At 45.1% G+C, this 26,571-nt stretch overlaps 2 protein-coding genes across 2 annotated transcripts in view; both read left to right on the top strand.

Annotated features, from left to right (window-relative positions):
- Positions 1-26,571, top strand: part of LOC144888560 (protein FAM200C-like) — a 143,878-nt gene that overhangs the window by 105,722 nt on the left and 11,585 nt on the right. The gene's annotated exons all lie outside the window — the stretch shown is intronic.
- LOC137438513 (transmembrane protein 179B) lies at positions 34-26,563 on the top strand. Its single transcript, XM_068133618.2, has 6 exons — positions 34-249; positions 5,478-5,665; positions 5,759-5,905; positions 14,178-14,256; positions 25,809-26,008; positions 26,186-26,563. Exons 1-5 carry the CDS (start codon positions 160-162, stop codon positions 25,968-25,970), a joined length of 666 nt encoding a protein of 221 aa, XP_067989719.1. The 5' UTR covers positions 34-159; the 3' UTR covers positions 25,971-26,008; positions 26,186-26,563.

Raw genomic sequence — 26,571 nt, 5'->3', positions numbered from 1 at the left:
AAAACCTGATTTGAAAAACCCAAAAGTCAATAAATAAATAAATAAATCAAAACGTGAAGTGGAGTTCCTACTTCCTAATTATGCTTTTTTCGGTGTCGGCGATGTGAGCTGAGGGAAAGTGCAGGCAGGCTCATCGGTGGCGCTCTCAGCTCATGCACGATGGATCTCCTGCTGCTCGCAGAGAGCGCTCTTTATTTGGCCGCCGCTTTTAGCTCCTTGATCTCCGTCACGGCGATTGCGTCCACTGAGGTAATTTCGCAAATCGGTACACACGTAAACGCATGCGCACGTAAACGCATGCGCACGTAAACTCACGGACACGTAAACGCACGGACACGTAAACGCACACGTCAACGCACGGACACGTTGCTACGAAGCGTTTTAAAGACACGACGAAATATTTAGATCTTTTTATTTTTGTGTGTTTCAGTCACAGTTTATTTTTTAGGGGGGGGGGGGGGGGGGGTTTTATTATTATTTTTTAGTTTTTGGAGGGGGGGGGGATAGTCAGTATTTGGGGAGCGGTTTAGTCAGTATTTGGGGAGCGGTTTAGTCAGTATTTGGGGAGCGGTTTAGTCAGTCGTTTTTCGGTGGTTGGGGTGGTTAAGTCGTTTTTTTTTGTTTTTTAACCAAAAAATTGAGGGGGGTGCGGTTAGTCGATTTCTTTGGGGTTTTAGTCAGTTGATGTTTTTTTGGGGGGAGGGGGGGTGGTTTAGTCAGTATTTGGAGGGGGGTTAGTATTTTTTGGAGGGGTTGGGGGGGTTAAGTCGATTTTATTTATTTTGAGGGGGGGGAGGAGGGATTTCAGTCAGTTCGTCGATTTATTGTGGGTATTGTGGGATTTTAGTCACTAATACTCATGTAATAGTAATCGCTTGTTTTCCTGTCCCAGTTGTGCGTGTGCAGCAAAAAGTTCAGCTAAGCAGAATTCGACTTGTGGTGCAGACTAAAAGGAAGGAAATGATTTATTTATTTCTGATTCTTAATCACTATTGGAATGTTTTATTTGATTGGCTATCGGCTATCAAATACCCGGAGTTAAACGTCTCCGAAACGAGTGTGCTACACTTTTCCGAGCGCACACGTGATGTGTGTAACTCGTGACTAGTTCGTAACTCGTACGTCATCGGTGCCCCTGGGGCACGGTTACTCTTGTATTGTACCGACAGGGAACTGTTTTCGTGTTCGTAATTTGGGTGTTTATGATTCGGGAGATGTTTGTATGTTACTCCTGAAGTAGTGATAACGTGTGCTACGACATGAACATCGACTAAAGGCCATAAATCTCCACTCTCTGCACCATAGACAGAAAAGGTGACAAGATTATTGTAGGTGAAGTGAGAATACCAGCAGAGATGTTCTTCACAAGGGCAATCCCCGAAAGTACCCGAGGACACATTCAAGCTGCACAGACACAGGTCCAGATTGGATATCAGAAGCAAATTCTTTAGTCGGAGGATTGTAACGGACTGGAATAATCTCACCGAAAGTGTGGTTGAAGCAAAACCGATTAAATCTTTTAAGGCCAAATTTGACATTGATTGGTGAACTCGAATGTTCCTGACAGTCCTTAACGCATGCACAAATGGTATGTAAAGTACAACAGACATTGTGGAGAAGACCGGAATGATTACAGGAATGTGCCTTCTTTCCTGTATAATGTTGTACAAATTATTGTTACTAGGGCATTGCCCGTACTATATCTATATCTAAAATTATATCCCCCCCCTCTATTTACATGAAATGGTTTGGTCCAAAGCGAACGGCTTGCGAGTACGGTGACAATCCCCCCCCTCTATTTACATGCAATGGTTTGGTCCAAAGCGAACGGCTTCCGGAGTTTGGTAAAGAAATCGCCATCGCGTGCACAAACGCGCAGGAAAGCGAATGAATCGCAAATTCGGTTTTATTAGTTTTAAAACATAGTTTAACGCCAACATAGTTTGCAAACGTGAAATAAATGAATACGCTCTCAAATGTGCCATCCGAGGCAGAGTGTGTCCTCCACGTTCGGCACACGCGATCGTTCGCTGCTCTCTGATTGGTTGAATCGTTTTTTGGACATAGCTCGGTAAGTAATTGTCCGATTAATATGAAACCTTGAAAAGGCACATCCTCGGGTCCCCAGCAATATACCTGGCAAGTTAAAAGTATATCGGACCCGTGGTTGTCGAGAAACAGCGGTCACAGACAAACAGACGTACAGACGTACAAACGTACAGACAGAGATTACTGGAATTATAGATAGATGAATTTGGGTAGTGATATATGCAGAGCAGAGTAGATCTGAGTCGGTAACATGCTTCTTGTGTCGCGGTAAGGAACACTACCTGTAATAAGTCCATGTGTAGGCGGTTCGTCGGTTAAGGTGTATAATTGTGAATCTACCAGGAGATTTGTGTGATAGGTAGTGTAGGGGTTAATGAGTAGAGCCCTTGTATGTCTCACCTGGTAGTCAAACCTTTGTCCCTTATGGCACTACAGACCACATAGACACTTGGTTAGGATCCCTTACCACCGTTTAGAGGCCATTTTTCCCCGCAAGGCGGGGGTTGGCCTTTTTCGGGGACCGTGGTTGTTGTTGTTTTTTGGTCCCCTTTTTGAAGCAATGTTTTACGGCCGGATGCCCTTCCTGCCGCCAACCCTGTTTGGCGCCTTATTACAACACACAGGGAATTACCAGTGAACTGGTACTCGATTAGCCGACCTCGGAAGGATGACAGGCTGAGTCAACCTCCCTGGCGTTAATTCAGCGATCGACAGGGATTCGAACCCAGGATCCTTGGATCCTAAGCTGGCACCCTAGCCGCTAGCCCAACACCAGGGCTCGGTTAGGATCCCTTTGGTGGTTAGGATCCCTTAGTACAACATTAATGATGCCCTTTCCCCCCTGTTGTGACTTAGGAAGAAATCGGGCTAGAACACCGCCCCACGGCCGCCACCATTTGCACCTCCGAGAGACATACCCGCCTCGTATAGCGGGTCACCTACTTATCGCTGGTGAGAAGCGGTGAATTAAGGAATTTGTAAGTAGGATCCAATGAGCAATTCTCCATTGAAGATCCCCAACACGTTTCGGCACAAGCTGTTTATCGTACCAACCCCAAATCGGCAGGACTGCAGGCCATCGCAATAACGATGTCTTCTTCCACGCTGACCTCGTTAGGGGAACGCAAACCACGCCATGTTTCTGCGTTAAGGCATCAAAAGCCTTAAAAACCACTGAAAATGCATCCTGGCAAGGGTTTGCAATCTCCGATTGCTCCTTTTCTTGTTTAAAGTTGCAAAATGCTTCAACTTTATGCTCATTGTCATTATTTCATTATTGTCGTTGAAAACAAAGAATATGGAAAAACAGCGTGAACTAGAACGGCACTCGGTAGAGCACATACCTCAGCCAGGCTGAACAGTTTCTTTTGTATCCACTGTTAGGTCGGATCTGGATTCGGACCTGAACCTCAATCTAATCAGCTTGTTCTTGTCACCTCACCAACTCAAGCACCAAGGTTATTCATAAGTCATCCATAACTTTTTTAAATATCATGTTACTATATATCTTTTTTCACCTGATCCCTCAATGATTAAGAATCACTTAAAAATCAAATAATTCTCGTATCTGAATCCATATTCAGATCTTCACCAAAATGGAATCGATTAGTCCTTGACACACACACACACACACACACACACACACACACACACACACACACACACACACACACACACACACACACACACACACACACACACACACACACACCCTGTCCAAGTTTTGTGCAAATCTGTCCAACATGTTGCGATATCATGGTCACAGCAGGGCCTCTGGTTTTTGTTTTTTAGTGGGGGGTTTTTTTTTTTTTAAATTTAAATTACCGTCTTTCATCTGGTCTCGTTATATTTACTCCTCAGTCACATTTGCTCTACGGCTAGGATACTGCGGCCGTAACCCTCCCTAAATTGACAGAAACGTGCGGCGGCCGCAGAGTTTCTGAGGTGGCCTCAGGGTGGCCCTAGGGCGTATGGCTATCTTTTACAGGCCGTAGGGGTCGCCGTGGAATTGTAGCGTGGAGTTATAACTTTTTTCATTTCTAGGTTGGCCGTAGCAATTCGACAAGCCGTAGCCATGACAACTGCAAGTGCTGTTATACATATGAACAAGTACAAAAAGTTTTAATTAAAACAAAAGCCGCGTCGATGTTACACAATGCCTAGATGCAGCTGTACCTATAACGTCGATGTTATAGGCACAGGACATTCCTATTGATTCGATTACTTGATGTTATTTTTGTGCAAAGTGAAAATATATCTCGGCAATTTCCCGTGTGTGGCGACGAAATTTTAATATATCTCGGCATTTTCCCGTCTGTTATTTCAGGCGGTGTATGACTGACCATGCCGCGATTAAAAAATATATATCTCGGCAATTTCCCGTGTGTGGCGACACGTGAAGGAAGCTATGCTCCTCTCTCCACATTATTGTGACGTATAAATGAAATATTTCATCGTGACGATTGTCATCAAATGGACGAATTTTTAATATATCTCGGCATTTTCCCGTCTGTTATTTCGGGCGGTGTATGACTGACCATGCCGCGATTAAAAAAAAAAAAAATCTCAATGGACTTGAAGTTACAGGCCTTTGAGAATTCATTTCGTTCTATAAAGGGCAACTTTCATCGGATTTTCTTCGTTTTTTTTCAACCGAGTCTAAAACTATGTTAGCGACTGTGAAAAATGAAATGATATATCGAATTTGATTTGAAAGAAAACTGTGTGAGAGAGCAAGACACCACAGGCCTACAAAACAGGCCTCAAAGCTATGCGAGTTAATAAAATGGTGGATATTTGTTTATGTGAAGCCTCTCCCACAATGGGTGGAGCTATGGTTCCCAGAATGGGTGGAGCTTTGAGGTTTTGTCTTCTCTGCAAGAACAACAACAACAACAACAAGAAGAAGAAGAACAAAAAGAAGAACAACAACAACAGCAGAGGGCTCTCTATGAGCAGCGTCTGCGACGCGGCTAAAAAGAACTGGTATATATACCCACTCGTTACCGTCCGTCTGGCCGCACGTTCGCCTTAGGGCCCCCCTGCGGTCGCCTTGCGGGCACCTTGAGGCTACCTTGCATCTGCCTTGAAAATTCTATGGCCGCCGCAGGGACGCCCTAAGGTCACCGTGCGACATCAAATCAAAGACCGTACGGCACCCCCACGTTTTCGGTCTCCACAATTTCTAAATACCCCGTGCGGCTACCCGAAAAATAAAAACATATGTGACTGCTACATTGTGACCGTGGAAATACTGCGGCCGCCCTATAATTGCCAGTGGCCGTAGACTTTTTAGACCCTACGGCCGCCGAGCCAAATGTGACTGAAGCATTAAGGATATTTATTGTCGGTTTGAAAAACGATGCATTTCTTGAAAAATGAGCAAATACTATTTGATCAAAAGATGTTATAACCTTACCCATCCACAGGGAGCATTTTCTGGCCACTGCATCATCTTTGGCACTGTAGCATTACAAGGGAGTACTGTGATTGTGCAGACATTCGGCAGTTCCTCAGCTTGCCGCTTTCCACTGACGGCGTCCATCTTCACAGCAATATACTGCTTTTCCAATGTTGCATACTGGGCCTTTTCTGCCTGCATGGGACAAGTGCACAGGTTGATTAGGACTTGAACATGAGCAACATTAGATTGGCTTGGTGACCTTTGCTCGTACCCATCACCTCCCTTCCTTCTGTCATGCACCATCAGGTCCCGTAGTTGGTCAAGCTGGGATGCGTTATTCCTATCAGTGCTGGCTCTTCTCGTCCTCACCGCTGCTTGTGAATTGCGCTCCGGGCTCGGCTACTTCTGTTCCTCTCTGTTTGAAGTTGCCAGCCGACAGCATCCACTAAAGACGTAAGTGTGTGTGTGTGTGTGTGTGTGTGTGTGTGTGTGTGTGTGTGTGTGTGTGTGTGTGTGTGTGTGTGTGTGTGTGTGTGTGTGTGTGTGTGTGTGTGTGTGTGTGTGTGTGTGTGTTGTGTGGTGGTGGTTGCCCGTGCAATGCGTAGGCAGTGGCTGTGCGCAGTAGCATTTCTTTAGATAAGCATGACGTACTATTTACGCAATATATATATATATATATATATATATATATATATATATATATATATATATATATATATATATATATTGTTGCGGTTTGAGAACCCACACTTGTTGTAAATATCACATCGTTAAAGGTAGCACCCCATAGATAGGCCACCATAGGACATCAGTTATTTCTTAGTATGTGTTAGATAAGGCCATTTTCCAATAGTTGAATCTGCGTTGCGTTGATCAAATAAGAGTAGGCCCTTTCGTTCATTTTGCAGCCTCCCTCCAAGCGACGCCATTAAGCGCGCTCCCCAGTCTGTGCCCCATGGCCCCTCCCAATTTGGTACGTTCCTTGGCCGCATCCTTCGCTGCCCTTGAGCGTGAGCTCGCTCAACGCCGCCATAAGCCACGAGGTGAAGCCCGGAAAAAGGGGGCGGAGTGCCAGGGAGGAGGTGTGGCCACGTCACCCAGCCGTCAGGGCGGGGCCGGTAAGCAATAACCAGCTAACCAGGGCTGGAGTGACATCGCCTGACAGGCGTGGCTTTGGGGCTTGCGGAGCGTTCGCTGGCTTGCATATAAAAGCCAGCGCACAAAGCCCTTTTACAGGACTGTCCAGGACTGATGCGATTTGAAGGACTGCAAGGAAGCGTGCTGATTACAGAACTGTGCACAGAGGAAGCTTATGAGCTTGATCAAAGAGGGCTCGCTGGCATTGGTATTTCAAAGCAGGACATTGGGAAGGGGGCGCTTGGAGCGAGTCGTGCGCATATTACGTACGCAGTATACCAGCCTTCCCCCATCATTCTAAGTGTCCGCTCGCGTAACGCTACACGAAGAGCTGCCTGTCGGGTTTTTCCTCGCCTAGACCGGAGCCGGACTGGAGCCTGGACGCGCTGGTGACCATCAACCTGTTCATCTGCAATCCCCTTGTGAGTGTCTGTATGTGAGATGGGCCCGTTTGTCCAGGGAATAAGTTAAGACCATAATTAAGACTGCCCTGTGTACTTTTCCTTCCTCTTTCTTTCTTGTACATTCTTTCGTTTCCTCTTCTTCTTCTTTGTACATGTGTTAATAAATTGCTCTGTTCTTCCTATTTTCCTGGTTTTCTCTTATCCGATCGCATCAGTCTTTTCTCTAATTGGGTAAGCGTGGCACAATTCGGAACCGCTACAATCGGGTTTAGTCACTGGTTAACAGCTCGGATCGCGGATTGCTATCCGCTCGGCATATTCCATCCATATCCGTGGTTCAAGCGGGAGTTATTCCCTTGCTTTACGGTCGGTGGTAGTAATTAGGTAATAGGACTAAAAATCGACCAACAACCCTATTTACCACCGACCGGAAGGGATGTTATAACTTCCAGGACTCGCGTCGGCCAGATAAAAGGACAAGGGGACTAACCCCCTCTTGATGAGGGGAGAGCCGACGTTTGAGATCCGTAACAATATATTGTTGCGGTTTTAGAACCCACACTTGTGTAAATATGAAACTCCTGTAAATATGGCATTAAAGGTTAAAGGTAGCACCCCTAGTTAGTCCACAAGCAACACGTAGGCCACCATAGAACTTTAGTTATTTCATTATTATGTGTTTTAGATAAGGCCGTGTTTCCAATAGTTGAATCTGCGTTGCATCAATTAAATAAGAGTAGGTCCCCAATCCAATTCCGGCCATTTTTCCAACCTCTTTCTCCCAGCGACGCCATTACGCGCCTCTGCCAGCAGCAGCCGCCTCAGCGCTCGCTCAAGCTGCCATTAACCATGCGGTCAGGCCTGAGGAAAAAGGGGGCGGAACGCCAAGAACAAGGTGTGGCCTGTCAACCAGCTGTCAAAGGTGTGGCCGGTAAGCCCTCACCAGCCAACCCGGGCTGATGTAACATCACCGACGGGCGTGGCTTTATGAAGCGCAGAGTGATCTTGGCCCGCGTGATATAAGCGCGAACGCAAAGCCCTTTCACAGGACTTGTTCAGCGGCGCTATTAACGGGACTTCTTTTGATGAGAGTGCGCATTGAGAGGACTGCGTGAAGAGAGACACGGCAGCACTCGAGTGGAAGGTTGGCGGTAAAAAGGACTCGGGTGCAAGAGAGCGCATTTGAACGAGTTTGGTTGGAGACACGCTTATTAACGAACTTGTCCAGGAGCGCACACGTGCAGGACACCAGCCTCCGCCCACTATATGTAAGGTCCGGTCACGTTCCAACGATACGTGGAGCTGCCTGCCGGGTTTCGCCGCTGGACCAGAGCCTGGACTGGAGTCGACTGGAGCCTGGACCCTCTACCTGACCACCTACCAGCTACAATCCCCGTGTGAGTGTGTATGTTTGTCTGGGGTATAGAATAAGACTGCTTTAAGACTGCCCTGTGTCCTGCTTCTTCTTCTTCCTTTCTTGTACATTCTTTCCTTTCCTCTTTTTGTTTGTAATAAATTCACCTGTTCTTTCTGGTTTCGTCTTATTCCCTTCGCTTTAGTCTTTTCTCAATTGAGTACCTGTGGCACGATTAGGAACCGCTCAGAATCGGGTTTAGTCTCATTGTTAACAGCTCGGATCGCGGATTGCTAACCGCTCGGCATTTTCCAACATATCCGTGGTTCGAGCGGGAGTTATTCCCTCATTTCCGGCTGGCGTTGGTACTTAGGTAGTAGTGAACCCCTCGGCCTAACAAACTCTATCTAACGTCGTGCCGGGAAGGACGTTATAACTTCCAGGACTCGGGACGGCCATTAACCACCCCCCCCCCCCCTTGATAATGGGAGCGCCGCCCCCCGAGATCCGCAACAATATATATATGCATTGCATATGTGCAGAGATGTTTGTTTTCTCTACCCTACTGTTTTATCCTCCCCTATTCTAACCTCAAGCTGTACATTTTAAATCTTCTTATCCTCTGTTTATATGTCTACAAAACCCACAAGAGCTTTGTAGTTAAAGCCATGAGAATGTGCAGGTGTGGCGAATCTGCATTGAAGAAGTTTGCCGTTGACCTCGTCACAGGACAGGAGCTCACACGGCCCAGCATGGGGCTTATCAGTTGATCTAGCGTATGGTTCAATTAGCAGCTGCTTGGAAAGAGGGCGAAATTTGGAGATTTGTTGGCGACACAACTGACAGACGGTTGACCGTAACAGCTGCACTAGGAGAGATGTAAAGGCCGAGAGATAGATGGCTGTTCGGAGAAATGGCAGGAGGAAGAATAACGCCCGAGTCTCTGTGCGGGGCTGAGTATACCAGAGCTGTGAACATTTAATCCCCAAAGTATAGAGAGCTTTGAAGGAGTCACAATTACAGACCTTGAGTTTTTACAGTGAGTTGCACCAGGGAGCTGCCGATAACGCTGCTTCCAGACTCCTGCACAGCTTGCCTCTGGGTTTGAAATTTACTTCAGTATCGTTGGTCTTGCCCCGAAGGAGACGTGTGCGTGTGTCTGTCTATATATTTTTGCTTTAAAAATGTTTTTCTCCGCAAACGCTTGTGTGATTGATGCGAAACTCTAAATATAGGAGGGATTTCACATGAAGAATATTTTATTGATAACTGATGTCATCGGTCACATGGTAGACAGCCATATTGGATTGAAGGAATTTTTTTTTTCCCCCATTTTCTCCAAAACTGCTCAACGAAAAAAAAAATAAGACTTGGCATATGCCATCAACTCCACATGGGGTATTTGGAGTGATGACGTCATCGGTGAAGTGGTATTCCAGCCATAATTGAATTGAAATCCTTATCCAAAAATCTGAAACTTCATATATGATCTATGATCCAATGTGAGGGAAGAATTAAATTTATGGCACACATAACCCATGCCAATAAACTATGTGATATAATAGGGTGCATGGATGATACGGGTACATGGTCCATAATAGCAGTGGGCCGTAATAGTAGCGTGTTCAGTTTACAATGGAATTTTTGTTCAGAAAGAACACATGAGGAGAGACTATGCGCCCTACGAGTGCCGGTCTAGTTTTTGTTTTCCCTGTACTGTGATCTTGTAGACTGAGTGAACGGGCCTCAAGATAAGAACTGTTAGGAAATCTGCCTCGCTTGGGATTGTGCTGTGGATATTTTGGGACAATATTGTTTGTTGTCAGTCTCACCCCGAAGGGGATGTGTGACTATTGCAATGTGCGTGCATGTGTGTTGATATATTTTCGCTTTAAATATGTTTTTATCTGCAAACACTTGTCGAATTGATGCAAAACTTTAAATAATGGAGGAACACCCAAAGGAGATTTTTTTTTGTTGATAACTCTGATGGCATAGGTCACATGTTTTGGCAGCCATATTGAATTAAAGGGAAAAAAATTGGATATATTTTTCTCTGATACTGCTCAACAAAAACAATTGACACTTGCCAAATATGAACTCCCCATGGAATATATAGGGTGATAAGGATGACTTCATTGGTGAAGTAGTATTCAAGCCATAATTGGTAGAATCTAAATCCTTATCTGAAAAATCTGACACTTCATATATCTGATCTACGACCCGATGTGAGTGAAGAATTAAATTTATGACCTTCGGTCACGTTGCCTGGTGGCCACTTGGAGTGAAAAAAAAAAAAATGTAAAAAATATTCAGAACCGCAGAACAGATCAATGCCAAACTTCATATTGTTGTGGATATGAGAATTGTGTTTTTTTATTGTGTAGTACATTGTAAAATATCACCCTCCTTCCTCCAGTTGTGTATAAAGGTCAAAAGGGCATCCCTTAATTAGGTCATATACAATCACGTTAGCCAATCATAGATTTCCTGCTTGTTGGTAGTTATTTCCTTATTCTGTGTATTAGGTTAAGGCTTTGTCTTCCATTAATTAATACTCCATTGCACCGAATTCAAATAGATAGATCCCCTTTCATTTTCATTCCCAAAGCCCCATTCCCAAAGCCTCTATTGCCAACTGCATTCGCCGCCATTCCCCATGTGCTCCAACTCGGAGAAGAAGGGTGTGGCCCGCACACCATCATCAAGAGGTGGAGCCAAGAAGCCCCTACGACCAACCAAGAATGAGTGGGTATGGCTCAAGAGGGCGGGGTTATAAACCCGTTGCATCAGCCCCCACCGAGAGTTGCGCCAGAGACGGCAGATGAGTTCTAAGAGTTGCGCTAGAGACGGCGGATGAGTCGAGACGAGCCCTCGGAGAAAGAAGGGAGACGTGTCCTGAGGTGAGCCAGAGAAGCAGCTTTGGCTCCACCAGCAGTTTGGCTCCACCAGCAGTTTTGGCTCCACCAGCAGTTTGGCTCCACCAGCAGTTTGGCTCCACCAGCAGTTTTGGCTCCACCAGCAGTTTTGGCTCCACCAGCAGTTTTGGCTCCACCAGCAGTTTGGCTCCACCAGCAGATTTGGCTCCACCAGCAGTTCTGGCTCCACCAGCAGCTTTGGCTCCACAAGCAGCGTTGACTCCACCAGGCAGCTTCGACCCGTTACCCTGCGGGAGCCAGATTGCGGTGGCATCGGTGGCCGTCGAGGTCCAGCCCGACGTCCCGTGCGGGATCAAGCTCCAGCCAGCTCCGTGCCTTCCTCCCCTTCTCTGCCGTCCCAAACCATTCCAGCCAATCGTTCCTGCCTCCATTCTCCATTCGTGTGAGTCCGTCTTTGTTTGTTCTGTTCTTGGGTTTCTAAGTAAGACTGTAATAGGTAAGCTAAGTTTCACTGTCCTTCTGGTCCGTCCCTCTTTCTGCATTATTTTATTATCTTTCCTTCTCCTTGGTTTCTTTGGTCTTGTAAATAATAGTAATAAATTATAGTCGTATTGCAAACCCTTTTTGTCTTCTTCTTCTTCACATCCGTCGTCTTTGTCTTTTCCAAATTGAATACCTGTGGCACGATTTGGCCAACGTTTAAGGAATCGGGTTAGTCTTTGTTAACGGTTCGGGCCGCGGCTGCCATCCGCTCGGCAATCCATTAACATCTTATCCGCGGTCGCGAACGAAGCTGCTCACCGCCCTTTCCGGAGGTCGCAGTGCAGCTTCAGGGACCACGTCGGTCAGTGACAAGCGAGGGGACTAATCCCCCCTCAAAGGGGAACCATAGGCCGACGTTGGGTTCCGTAACAATATATATGATCAACTCACAATGGGGAATATATATTGAAATCTTTTTCATATTCCACCTTCATTGATGCAGTTTATCCTTGATGTCCACAACAGTGGTTGCTAGATATCCTAATAATCGATCATTAAAGCTATGGATAATTGCCATGTATATGACATAACAGGGTGCATCGATTATAAGGGTATATGGGCCACACTAGCAGTTAACCATAATAGTAGCATATTCATTTAACGATGGTATTTTTATGGCGTAGCCCATTGGGCGAAGCCATCTAGAACAGCGTTTGTCCGTCCATATGTATGTCCCCTCAAATAGCCGTATACCAATACGCAGCCGTATACCAATCAAAGCTGAGGATATGGTCACATGACAGGGTGATGTGATTATGTCTGATGTCATTACAGCGTACGGCGGCTGACTCCCCACACTCCGCCATTTTGATTTATATGTCGTTCATGCCGAACACATTGTCGAACCTGTCATATATCACAATCGCTATGCTCTACCTTTACGTTTTTCATTCAGTGTGAAACACAAACAAACTGATTGTTAAAATGATCATGAAATATCGAAAGCATAGACGTTACGGCTCTTCCAACAGTACAGTACGTATAGGCCTTAGGCGTTATGACTCGTCTTCGGACCACTTCGGACAAATTAAGCCCAGGTTTCTTAATGCAGTAGTGTATCGTTTCAGTCGTATCAGTTTCGTAATAATAATAATAACATAGTAAATATAACCATAACACTTTAATCCCAATATTGTGAATGGAGAGTTGATAGATTGAAGCAGTTTATGGTTCATGATCAGTGATCTAAGCAATGTTCGGCACTAATATTGATAACCGTGGAAGTAGGGAATTAGCCTCGGTTTTTTAAATGGTAATATCATTTTCGAAATAATGATAACGTAACGTTAATATTATAGTAAATTTAATCGTTTCACTAATCCCTTCGTAGTGACTGCAAACTTACTGGAAGTTGAAATATATCGGTTTTGTGTCCGTTACGTCATTACGTCTATGATGTCATTATGACGGCTGAGTCCACGGACCAACATTTTAATTTACAAGTACACCCGCTCACTATGGGAGTGGCAGGGTCATTCCTCTTTGGGGTATATAGATTACAGTCGATCTATGGTCGGGTCTCAAGAACATTGGGTGCGTGTTCATTTACCAAGTTTTATTATGGAGAGATCGCCATTTGGTTGAAGCATTCGAGCATGCACTCAATTCAAAACCGTTAAGGAATAGCTGGCTTGGCAAGCGCTAGCTAGCTGCTTGGTAATTGAGCACATCTCCAACCCGTGTGGGGTACATAGATTACAGTAGATTTTCGCTCAGTTCTGAAAGTAAAACTTACCTCACGGATGTCGGGATTCCTCCAAATTTCTTTGTTTAATGTTATAAACAGCATTAACGACTGTTTGAAAAGTTAAACATATGTGTTTGTGGTTTATAATATTTTACCAGCCCAGCTATGCCGCTGTTTGACTTTTGGTCTTGTTTTGTTCAGAATGAGTGCGCGAGGCGAGACTATGGGCACTCTGGGTGCCGTTTTAGTTTATCGTGTATTGCTTCATGACTATTTGCTGTCGTTTTTATTTTGATAACAACCCAGGAACTGTTATTCCTGCCTGGCTTCCATTCTTGCTGTATGAGTGATTGTGTTTTCATGATCAACACCCTTAAGGTGCATAATTGGGTAAAAGCGATTAGTGCTTTTGAACCCTGAGCTCCTTGGACTTTCAGCTCCCCCACCCTGGCATCAGTGGAGAAAAATCACTGAAAAGTTGATCACTTCTGGGCTTGGTGAAAAGCGTAGGCATGCCTAGTACTCAATGAAAAGTCAAATTTCCATCCTTGTTCAAAAGAAAATGTGACTTAATCAATTTTCCCATAATTCTTCAGAAGACAACCATTTATTTATGTCACTTGCAAAATCTGTTCCTTGGGGGCAACCTTGGGTGTTTATGAATCAAAGGCTACATGTGCAATTTTGAATCTTTTCAGGTGTGTGTGCTTTGTGTCTGCAGTTGCCGTGACGCACAGAAACTAAACTGGACTCGTGAGTACCAAACCAGCAATTTCTACGACCATGCGGTGATGGGTGAGGTCAGCACCATTTTGGAGTATCATAATGTATTGCCATGGGATTTTAATTTCAGTTTCCATTTTGCAGCTTTTAGTCCAGGAGCCAGAATCTGCTCAAAATGGTTTCGTGCAACACCCACTACACAGTTGGTTTGTCACTTCCAGGTGATTGGGGAACATCTATAGAACAAATCCAGCCCTGATGTACAGTTGAATTGTGGCAGCAACAATAAATGGCAGCCACTTTTCTATGAGGGGGTGGTGTCCGAGGTGTAAATCTGAGATTTTGACGGATTTCATTTATTTATTTTTTCTCTTAGCCCCTACAGGCTACAGGGAGATATTATCCCACAGACAGAAGATACTGTCCGTGCTTGTGAACGGTTCATATGCTCCCTGTGCATAACAGCTCAGGCAGCAGGTGACACGGCGGACGAAATCAGATATTGGATGTTCTGCCAGAAAAGGCAGAAGAGTGAATGCCTACCACCAACATCTGACAGTATTAGGCAACACATTTATCGAGCTAACTATCAGTCATTCATCTGGAAGAAGTCATTGCTCCCCAACCAAGCACTACCAAAGCCAGATGGTAATGGATGGAACATCGAAGATGGAACTCTCCAGCCCACCCTCATGACCAAAGACCCTGCTCCAGTTGCACTAGTTGAGCTGTAAAGTGTCTGCAAGTGTAAAGTGTCTGCATGACAATGCAGCCACGTATATATGCCTGCAAGAACAATAACAATGCAAAAACCCAGACAAAGAACCTACCACAAGCGACTCAGAAGATGATGATGAGGAAGATTAATGATGACATTTTCGTGATTTTATACCACTTAGGGGATGATTCAGTAGCAAAATATGTGTTTATTTTAATAATACAACAAATAACAGTTATATGTTAACATTGTAATGTTCAGTGAATGACTATGGTTATGATACGCAGCCAGATTTGACCTGGTGAGATAGTTTTGCTGAGATTACTTGGAGACTTTTGGTCATAACAGGAGTGGGGTTGATGATTTAAGGGGAAATGAAATCTATATTTTTCTGACTTTACTTAAGGATTGTCCAATTTTGTTTCTTGAAAAGATCATCAAGATATATCATATTACAACCATAACCGCATTTGAACAACATAAAGATGATATTGCATAATTACAGTCGAAAAGCAAAAACTACATATTTCAGCGATTTTGTGTGTTTTGGGTATAATACAAGGTATAATAATTTTTTTTTTTTTTTTAATCATACTTGAACATAACGAAAATCCCCTCATACTTCCCACTATCCTTTTAATTATAATGTTGAAGAATCCCTATTGGAAGAGCTGAAAAAACAAAAATACAAAATAAAATCGTTAATTTCAAGCTTTATGCTACCCCCTTAATAGAAAAGTGGCTACCATTTATTGTTGCTGCCACAATTTAACTGTACATCAGGGCTGGATTTGTTCTACAGATGTATCCCAAGCACCCTGAAATGACAAACCAACTGTGTAGTGGAGTGGGTGTTGCACGAAACACATTTTATCGGCCTCTCTTGAAAACTGGCTCCTGGACTATTTAGATGTTTCCTATTTCAATATGGAAAAGGCATACCCAGGCTTGCAAAGCATTCATTCAGCATCTGCTCAAATGCCACTTGTGATCAAAGGTGACAGTAACAAAGAAAAGCGAGAATAATTTTCCACTGTATCAGGGGTATGGACAATCCTATCTAAAGTCTGGGCCGACCCTTTCTAAGCATGACAACTGCCGCACAAACATCTGGTTTGAGGTAGTATAGGCAGAACACTCTGTAATTGCTCAGTTTCAGAGCATCGTGTATAGAAGAAAAAGTTTGAAACAGTTAAGAGGAATGATAATCCACAGTTAGAGTGGTCCTCTCTATCAAGACTATTTCAACCATTTTTGAGCCCATTATTCCCAAATTAACTGGAAAATGTAATTATGGAGGTGGAAGTTCATAGGTGACACAAACCTCGTGATCATATCGGTGGCAATGGATAAAAAAAAATATTGCATTGAGAAAAGAGAATCTCTTGACAAGTTATTAGATGGAATAGATGTGGGTACAAAAGATCATGGTTTTGGATGTCGGATGATATCAGATGGTGGTGAACAGCTGTCTTGACGATCTGGAGTGAAGAATGAGATTGAAGAAAATGTGGAAGTTTATTCCACAAGTGGAAAAATAGGAACGAATGAGTGGAGGTGAGCAGTGATTCTGGATTTAGGTAGTCACACCAGAAGGGGATTTATTGTGGACTGTGTGTGCCCCACTAAAATCTGGGGGGGGGGGGGGGGGGGGGAAGGGGACACACAAAGCATGGAGAGGCTCCAGGCATTCATTGAGGCCAGGCCTTAAATATAAGAGCTGCATTGATAGAAAAGTGAAGAAAGAGAATCGTCTAAGTTTTTGAGGAAGTAAAAAAAATCTCCTTTTTGAAAAGGGGAAGATCATAAGTGTTCGTAAAGATATGAGAAGGTAAAGGGTTCCAGAGTTTGGCAGTGAAGGTGAAGGCACAAATGATAATGGCCCACCCTTGAGTTGCTAATGGCCACACAATAATCATGCAATGTAGTGCCTTGTCAAGTATTCCATGGTCTCGCTAATGGCGGAGGTACACAAGCAGCAAGTTCTTGGGAGTAGAAACCAAAGTAATATCGGTAGAAAAGAGAGAAACAACCAACTTTGTGGCATAATTCAAACTAGTCGAGGTTTGAGGTCAGATTACTTTGGATTCATTTCTGCCCAGTAAGTATGTGGAGCTAGAACCTCCCCAGATGTGAGAGCAGTTCTCTGTACAAGGACGAATCAATCCTTTATATAGTTGAAGCAACTGTTGAGAATAATTTTCGACATCTATACAGGACTCACAGTTTCTTCGAGACAGACTTGGCTATTTGTGTAATGTGTGGATTGCAAGATAAATTTGATGTTGGGGTAATACATAGTAGGTTCATTGAATTACATGGTGCAATTGTGGGGCTTTCTGAGGAGTTGAGGAGATGGATTGGAAGGAATTGAGTTTTAGAAGCATTAAACTTAACGTCATTCCATTTGCCCCACTGGGAAATCTTGTCCAAATCCGAATTTAAAGAGGTGGCTGTGATCAAACGAGATATAGATCGAGTGAGGGAAGATGGAGCAGATGGGGAAAAAATGGAGGAATGTAATGTCGTCATCAGCATACAAGTGCAAATACCCAGTCTTTCAGAAAGGACTGTCTGGAACACCGTCCCTCTCCTGCCCTCCCTTTCCACCACCCCCCTCCCAACTGCATTCTCAACAATCTTCTCGAAGAAGTTCTGTCACTCAAGCTTTTGTGTGTCACTATTTGCCATGATCTTTCCAAGGAAAGCTACATTTCCAACCTGGCCTCCAAAGCCAGTCACCGACTGGGCTTCCTCCTTCATGCAGAGTCCTTCCTTGGTACACTTGAACTCCTATCCATGTACAAGGCCTTCATCCACAGCTTGATGGAGTACACTCCCTCCCCCCCAGTTTCTGCAACGGCACACACAGTCTGCCATCAACCCCTTCTGGAGAAACTACCTAAATCCAGGACCACTGCTCACCTCCACTCATTTGTGGATCACCTCGACTTATTTCTGCTATTTACCCACCTGTTGAACCAACTTTCACATCCTCTTATATCTCATTCTTCCCTCCAGGTCTTCAAGACAGCAGGTCACCACCATTTCAGAACATCCTCCATCCAAAACCTTGACCTTTTCCACCCCTGTTAACCACCTGCTCCTTTGCAAATTTCCAGTTTTTTTTTTTTCCTTCCTGACTTTGCTTCTGTATCTATCTTGTCCACCGCATGCGATCCCCCCTCCCCATTCCTCACCACACCCTCTGTCCAAGTCTCGCTCTATTTTGTCCTTCAGCCCTGCTGTTGGTGTTTCTCCCCCTCACCCCCCTCTCTCTCTCTCTCTCTCTCTCTCTCTCTCTCTCTCTCTCTCTCTCTCTCTGCTGTTCCTGTTGTGACCTGATCCGTTTATTTGTCAAGCTCTTCCACAATCCTGGACTCTTGAGCAAAAGAAAAGAAAAACGTCCGCAGCACACAAGCCATTTATTTATGAGGGTGGTCCATCAATGGCATTGCATGTTGTGGTTCAAATAATTTATCCTGTAGCCTTGAAATGTGGAAATGAGTTTATGAGCAAGGAGTTGAGGTCCATATTGCTTTACCTTGATAGTAAAGGCTGGTGGATGGGATTAACTTTCCTTTAATATCCTGACTGCAATACAAAATGAAAACTCAATAATTCATACAATAGTGGGGGGGCCAATGTAGCAGATTGAAATGCCCGGTGAAATTGCTTGTTAATTTTTGGACACTGGTTGGGCTGTCTTTAGGGATGATATAAGTTCTAGAAAAAATATGTCTCCAATTGTTTCAAGTTCTTTATGGCGGCCATTTTGGATTTTCAAAATGGCGGATGTCGAAAACGTAAAATTCCATTATCTTGGCTTCTAAATGACCTAGAGTTTCGATTCTGGTGTCCAGTTGTACATTTTTGGGGATAGAGAATTGAATGAAACCTTCTTTAATAACCTACAAGGGATAAAAATAGGTTTTTATGGCACAGCCGAACCAGTGTCCAAAATCTAACTTAATGCACATCTATCTTAATTGTTATTTGTTATTTGTATGTTCCAGATTCGTGACCCTGAGCTATGATGGAGCCAAAAAGCAAGAAAACCAAGAAAGAAACTGATTTCACACTTTGCATTCAGTGCCAGGATCCCCAAGGTGCACTAGTGACTGAGCCAGCACTGGGCTCATATGCAAAGTTTCTCCAGTTCATCCAGGAGAGGGCACGATATGGTGATGCCGACTTCAAACAGATCAGCGAACGATTAAGCTGTTTCACTGCCACTGACTTGAGGAACAATAACGCAAAGTGGCACCGGGCATGTTATGGATCTACATGCAACACTGCTCACCTGGAGCGTGCTAGAGTTCGCCACCAGAAAGCCTGCGAACATGGCGACACCCAGCATCTTCATAAGAGGTGTGGACGTCCTTCTTCTGCACCTGCCGCTGCAAGTACCTCAGGTTCTACGCAAGACGAGACTCTTCGCTTCACACGTTCATCATCAACTCCATTCAACAGAGACCTTTGTTTCTTCTGTCAAGAGGTCACTAAGGAAAGTGTACATGTTGTATGCACGTTCAACGCAGGTAAACAGCTGAAGAAAGCTGTTGAAGAAGGCAGCAACCACAAGTGGAAAGTTCAGCTGAGTGCTGCCATCAGTGCACATGATGCTCATGCGATCGACGTCAAGTATCATCTCCCATGCTGGGTGCAGAATGTCCAACGTGCTCCCAAGAGTGGGACATCAAGTGATGACAAAGAACACATACTGCAAGAAACTAATGTTATCAAAATAGCCGCAGACATTGAGTTTGTCAGCCTTGTTCGCTCTCTACTCCAAGCTGGTGAAATTCTCAACATGTCTGACCTGAAGTCGGTTTACTCCAGGATTCTTGACAATAATGGTGTGCACAATGTCCCATCACCTACTACCCAAGGCATGAAGGAGAAAATCAACTCTCACATTGATGACGTTCACTTCATGAAACCAAAACGTCGAAACGAGTCAGACTGTGTATTCTCCACTGCCGTGCGTGATGCAGCTGTCGAAGATGCAATGACGAAGACAAATGAAAAAAACATCGAACAACTGTTTGAGAGTGCCTCTGTTCTCCGCAGTGCCATTGCTTGTCAGAACAAGCACCCATGGCAATTTGAAGGAGAAATGAACACTGATGATGCTGAAAAGCATGTACCCAAAGTACTCTATGCTTTCCTCCGCTGGCTACTGGAAGGACCAGCCACGAGCATTGAGCCAGAGACTATGCGCTCAGCCACTATTCATCGAGATGTTATAACCATCAGTCAGAACATCATGTACGGCTACAAGTCAAAACGCCAAGTCACGTACAAGCCCAAAGAGCCAGATGCACCATTCCGCCATCGCTTAGAATGGCCACAGCAGCTTGCCGTTGCCATTGTAGTCCATCAGTCCACCAGAAACAAGAAGCTTCTGGATTTCCTGCATGGGTTCGGTCTGTCTGTTGATTATAGTCGGATCTTGCGGTTGGAGACACAGCTGGCCAACTCAGTCATAGAGTCTACGACAGAACAGGGTGTATACTTTCCAAGAACCATGCGCATAGGGACGTTTGTCTTCTTTGCAGTGGACAACAGTGACTTCAATGAAGACACACCTGATGGGAAGCGGACACTCCATGCTACAGCCTGGGCACTCTACCAACGACGGGAACATGCACCCTCCACAGATGAACATAGAACACTGACACTACATGACCGAAAGGCCAGACACCGCTCACTCAAGGTTCTGACTGCTCCAGACTTTGTTCCTTGCCAAGCACCAAACAAACAATCTGCCACAGGTACCACGTATAGCTTCAAGACACGGTCAAACCCAGATGTCACCAAGCCGTACTCTGCGACGGACACAGTGTGGCTACTTTCACGCACAATCATGCGAACAGCTGAAGCTGAGGACGTACAAGACGACATCATCCCACCAGATGACCAGCTGCAAGCTGCAGAACCCCAGCATGCTGACCCTGTTGGGTCACTCGTCCACGATCCAAAACAACCACCTGGCAGTAGGATCAAGCATCACGATATCCCAACTTGGACAGCCTACAACTCACTGCTCTCCTCTTCGAAGCCTCTGACAGAGGTCAACGCCCTGCCATTGGTAGCAGCACCAGCCCATGAATGGCAAACACTGATAACAGTCTTGAAACAGACACAGCAAATCAACTGCATGGTCATGGGTCCCGATAGGAAGACAGTGATCACCTTAGACATGGCCCTGTATGAGCGAGCCAAACAGCTGGAGATGACCAGAGATGACTGCAAAGGCAAGTGGGTACTGCGACTAGGGGAGATGCACACTGTGATGGCTGCACTGAGGGCTGCTGGGAATGCCATAGAGGACAGTGGTCTTGACGAGGCTTGGTCTGAGGCTGATATCTATGGCCCAACAACGACCAGACAAATACTGGAAGCCAAGCACATGAAGAGGGCTTTGGAGGCCCACATCACCACTGTCCAAGCCCTCTTCGACCTCTATGTGGACGAATTCTTCCAAGAGCATCCCCATCTGAGGGGCCCATGTACCCAGTCAGCACAACAGGTTGCCCAGAGCTGTCATCTACACAACCGAGAGGAGATGACAAGCGCGCAGAACAACATGCTAGCTGTCCTCGAGTCAAACGAAGTCCTGGAGGCCATGGCAAAGTTTGATGAGAGGAAAGAAGCCAAGAGTCCACTGTTCAAGTTTGTGCGACGCTACATGCGGATGATAATGCTGATATACACATTCATCCGTGCCACCCGTGATGGACAATTTGAGCTTCACCTGTCTTCACTGGATGAGATGTGCATATACTTCTTTGCACATGACAAACAGAAATATGCCAGGCTGACTCCCCGGTACCTTGCAGAGATGAAGGCCCTGAAGATGACAGATCCAGGGATCTACCAAGAGTTCATGGATGGGAACTTCAGTGTCCATAAGAATGAAATCCCCTTCTGTGCTGTAGGTGTGGACCATGCACTGGAGCACATCAACAGGATCATGAAGGTGACAGGGGGTATTGTGGGCATTACCCAGAATGCCAGTGCCCGCGAAAGGTTCTTTCTGACAGCACCAGAGCTGAGTAGGCTTGCTGAAGAAGCCCGTCAGATGGCTGGCTCACAATCAGCTACACGCAAGGAGCACCACGACCTATCAACCACAGTCTGGGCTCGGCAGGAAGACAGCATTCGTCGACTGAAGAATGTGATCAGAGAGTCCATGAATCCCATGACGCATGAGGGTGAAGACCTGACGACTATCATCACCAAGGTGGTGATGCCAGCTGAAGTACAGAAGGATGTCTGCAACCAAGATGAGATTGGTCAGAAAGCGTATAACACGTTTGTTGCAGAGCGCATCAACACAAATGAAATCAACCTTTGGGCCAGAATGGGAAAGGTCAAACTGAAGATGTGGAAGAGTGCCAGGAAAGCTGTGAAGCACAAGCTGGCAGACAAGGTTGTAGAGCTGAAAGACGACAGGTCACTGTTTGCGCGCATGCTGATCGTGGCCCGCTCACGACCAGAGATCAACTTGAAGGATGCCATAGGTCAATATGAATTCACCGCGCTTCCACGAACCCTCTTTGCAATGGCTGGGACACTACTACCATGCACAGACAAAAGCAAGCTCATGGGCATCCTAGAAGATCTACCCAAGAAGTCAACTGGCACTGGTCAGCAGCCAGACGACGACAATCCTGAACATACTCCACCCCCTCCCAAGAAGGTGACTGTCATAGACGGCATGGCATTAGTGCAAGCAATGGGTAAGCCACAATGGGTCAAAACATGTGCCCAGTGGGCTGGCCATTTCAATGCAACACTGGATTGCAAGACCAACGGGTATGATGAAGTCCACCTCGTGTTTGACCGATATGATCTGCCAAATTCACTGAAAGAGGCCACACGGGAGAGGCGCCAAGGTGGCAAGCCGCCCACTGCTTACCACGTTCAAGACAGCACCCCGATTGGGAAACTGACAGCAAAACAGTTCCTGTCGCACACCAACACCAAAGATGAGCTAACTGTCTATCTGGCAAAGAAAGCTCTGTGTCACTTTGAGGGGACTACCAAGGTCTTCATCGTCACTTCAAGGCAGGATGTCTTCTCCAACTGCATGGATGTACAGCATCTCCGTAGCTCCCAGGAGGAGGCTGATACGAGGATCTTTCTTCACAGTCTAGATGCCGTCCGAAGAGGTGCAACACAGCTGTACATTCAGTCACCTGATACTGATGTATTCATCCTAGCACTCCACCGGTACCATGAACTATGCAAAGACACATACTTCATCACGGGTGTGGGGAACAAGAAGAGGCAAATCTCACTGGAACCAATAGTACATGAACTTGGTGTCAGGAAGGCTGCAGCCCTACCAGGATTCCATGCATTCACGGGAGCAGACCAGACTGGTCGGTTTGCCGGCAAGGGAAAGCTCACATGTTGGCAAGCCCTCAATAGGTGCTCTGTTGAGGTGGTATCTGCGTTTCATGACCTTGGGGCCTCTGAGGAGCTGAGAGCTGACACAGAAAGTGACATTGAGGCATTTGTATGCCAGCTGTATGAGCCTCGTACTACAGTTGTGGATGTGGGCAAGCTGAGGTGGAGACTGTTTACCAAGAAACAGCTAGAGGCACAGAAGCTGCCACCAACACGGGGAGCTTTACATGAAGCCATTGCTCGTGCACATTTCCAGGCCATGGTGTGGCATCAGGCTGATGTACCGGACCCCCAGCTTCCACAACCAACAGAACATGGATGGAGAGCAGAAGGAGATCAGCTGGTGCCCATCACAACCAAGGACCCTCCAGCCCCAGCTGCCATCACACATCTAATCAAATGTAACTGCAAGAAGACCCAATGCATGTCTCACTGCTCATGCAGGTCTCAGCATCTCAACTGTTCTGAGATGTGTATGTGTGGGGCAGATGAAGAGGTGTGTGGTAACACGGGTCAGGAGCGCCCCATGGGAATCGATAACACTGATGATGAGGAGGATGGAGATCCTTCAATGTAACAATGAACACTGCCAACTAAAAATATTGCACAAAGACATTATAAGTGTACATTTGAACACTAAAGTCCAGCCTTTATGTGATTTAGAAGTGAAAATGATGGAAAAAAATATATATATGTGTTGGCATAAGTGCGTGAAAATCCAAGATGGCTGCCATAAGAACCCTTTTGATCATATGTAGGTGTATAAATGTGTGTTTATTGGATTAAGTATCCGCAAATATGTACATTTGGACACCAAAATTAACACTCTAGGTCATTTAGAAGCCAAGATAATGACAATTTCGGTTTTCAACAAACGCCATTTTGATAATCCAAAATGGCCGCTATAAAGAACTTGAAAAAAATGGAGACATATTTTTTCTACAACTTCTATCATCCCTAAAGACAACCCAACCAGTGTCCACAAATTAACATTTGAATTCAACGGGAAAACATTGGCCCCCCCACTACAAGGCAAATGTCTAATAATTTGAGAATTGGCTGAGCAAACAGAGTGGGGGTGACATATGGCTATGATGTTGTATTTCTGCTTCTAGCATATTTGTGACTGCAACAGCAGAGCCAGGCTAAGGTGTATTTTGAAAACTTACATCTTTATTGAATATGATAATAAAAGGAGATTATACACAAAGTTGACATGAAGACCAAATTTATCTGCAAGGTAAATATCCATTTAAAAAGCTCAGAGGTTGTAGAATTGGATACATATGCACATGACTCGCATAATGTGATGAGAGCTCGCTCTTTTTTTTTCTTTTTTTTTGGGGGGGATCCAAAGTCCAGGCTCAGGATAGCTAGAACACAGTGGAAAGCAGAGAAACACCAATAGCTAGGGAGAGGAAGAATGAGAGTATGGGGAGGGGGTGGTGGGACGAGGTGTAACGATCTCGAACACCGGCTGAAAGCACAAAACGGGAAAAGCGGAAATGAAAGAGGACAAATTATGGAAAGGTGGGGTGAGGGAAATGGGATAAAACGCACGAACCTGCAAATAAATAGGAAGATTAGTGGGGGTAGAAAAGATCACAACTGTGGAGGGGGGATGATCTGAGGAAGAGGTGAATAGCCATCTTGAAGCCTTGGAGGGGAGAATGGGATTGACTAGGTGGAGGGAGTTCATTTCACAGGCAAGAAAGAGGAACAAATGCGGAGGTGAGCAGTGAGCCTGGATGTTGTGCGTTTTGCCAGGAGGTTACTGGCAAGTTGTGTGCATCCTGCAGAAATGTGGGAGGACGAGGCTTGGAAACAAGTCCAAGGTTCAAGACTAAACGAGGTGGTAACTCCATCTGTACCAATTTCAATTTGATTTGTGCGTGGTCCCTCAGATGGACGATAAACTGGGCGACCCATCTGCCAATGGTTAGTCGATGATAAATATCCCATGGTGTCGTTTGAGAAAAGCAGGTGAGCTATTACCAGCACCCTGAACAAATTCCAGATTGCTGCCCTAACCTATGGGACATTAGCAAGTTCAAACATCACACTTACCTTCACCCACTCAGCTTTATGTGAAACATTCATCTGTAGACATTTCCCAGTGGGACTGACTCAAGATGCAAAGACGAAGTTTTGGATATCCATCAGCACAGTTAGACTGATTATTATTTCGTATCCAGCCTGTGGCTGCTGGTTGCATCATTGCTGGGAGTGTGGCTGTGCCGCTGATGCAGTGTCCCCTGTTTCCTGTATGCTGGTGCTCATGTTGCTGATCTTGAAGGATGACAGACTGACTAAACCCACCTGGTGTTATTTAACAGCATGACAGGGGCTCAAACTTAAGGTCCTAAGATCTTAAGCCAGTGATTTTAACTGTCTTGTCACAAGGTTCACATTAGAAGCATTTGTTATGACATTTAATTTGTTGTTCTATCATAACTTGATGCAAGGGTCTTTGTGCTTGGTCTGATGCAGACGACATTGTGGGTGGAACTTCTCCTGCTGCTAGCACTCGTGTTGCTCCTCGTCACAAGAGTGCACATTCGTGAAAACGAGTCCTGCTTTCCATTACCACGCTATTTTGGCAGTGTGGAGGAAAGAGCCACTCTCATAGCTGCAGCCCCGATTCCGACTTAAGCCGTGTTGTGTTTTCTTTAATCGGCCAAATCACACAGGTAACTGGGGATCTGTTGCCACTGCCATATTCCATTGTCAAACATCATGACAATGGTCTTTCGTTTTCTAAAAACATCAATAGGATGGATGAACAATGCTTTATGTTTGTCGAACCAAGCTTAACCCATCATATCAGATGATTGTTGCTTCATCAATCTGCACATCTCATTTTTCAGGACCCCTTACTCCCCAACCACTGAAGATGGTCTACCGCAGCATACAAACCCAGTCTGCACAACTCTCAAAACTTAATAGTAGCAAGAAAGGTAGGGGAAGGGATTTTTGTACAATCAGGGACTTGATACAAATTCAGGCAACATTTGTGCCTTAAAGTTTAAACTACCAAAGTGCCTTAAATTAATACCATGGCTTCTCTTTTAAACTTCAAATAGAAGCAGTTAACGTAAAATTCAGTTTTATTTTAGTCGTTAACATTCCTAAAATTGCAAATGCTTGTGGTTCTTCAATGATTACTCTTGTATTTACTGTTTTCTAATGGGATTAATGCTCCTTGTGCCAAAGATTATATAATAAACGTGTCTTGTAACCAAAAACTGAGATC

This window comes from Myxine glutinosa, chromosome 1 (genome assembly GCF_964187855.1).
Source record: "Myxine glutinosa chromosome 1, kmMyxGlut1.1, whole genome shotgun sequence".
In the NCBI taxonomy this organism is placed as follows: domain Eukaryota; kingdom Metazoa; phylum Chordata; class Myxini; order Myxiniformes; family Myxinidae; genus Myxine; species Myxine glutinosa.
The sequence above is the reverse complement of the archived record's forward strand: the minus strand, read 5'-3'. Positions and strand labels throughout refer to the sequence as shown.

Bases quoted from the DNA above. Each gene is read 5' to 3' on its own strand.
- LOC137438513 (XM_068133618.2), top strand. From the start codon at position 160: ATGGATCTCCTGCTGCTCGCAGAGAGCGCTCTTTATTTGGCCGCCGCT. The intron at 250-5,477 runs GTAATTTCGCAA...ACCCATCCACAG, and splicing joins CGGCGATTGCGTCCACTGAG to GGAGCATTTTCTGGCCACTG. The intron at 5,906-14,177 runs GTAAGTGTGTGT...TTGTGTCTGCAG, and splicing joins CGACAGCATCCACTAAAGAC to TTGCCGTGACGCACAGAAAC.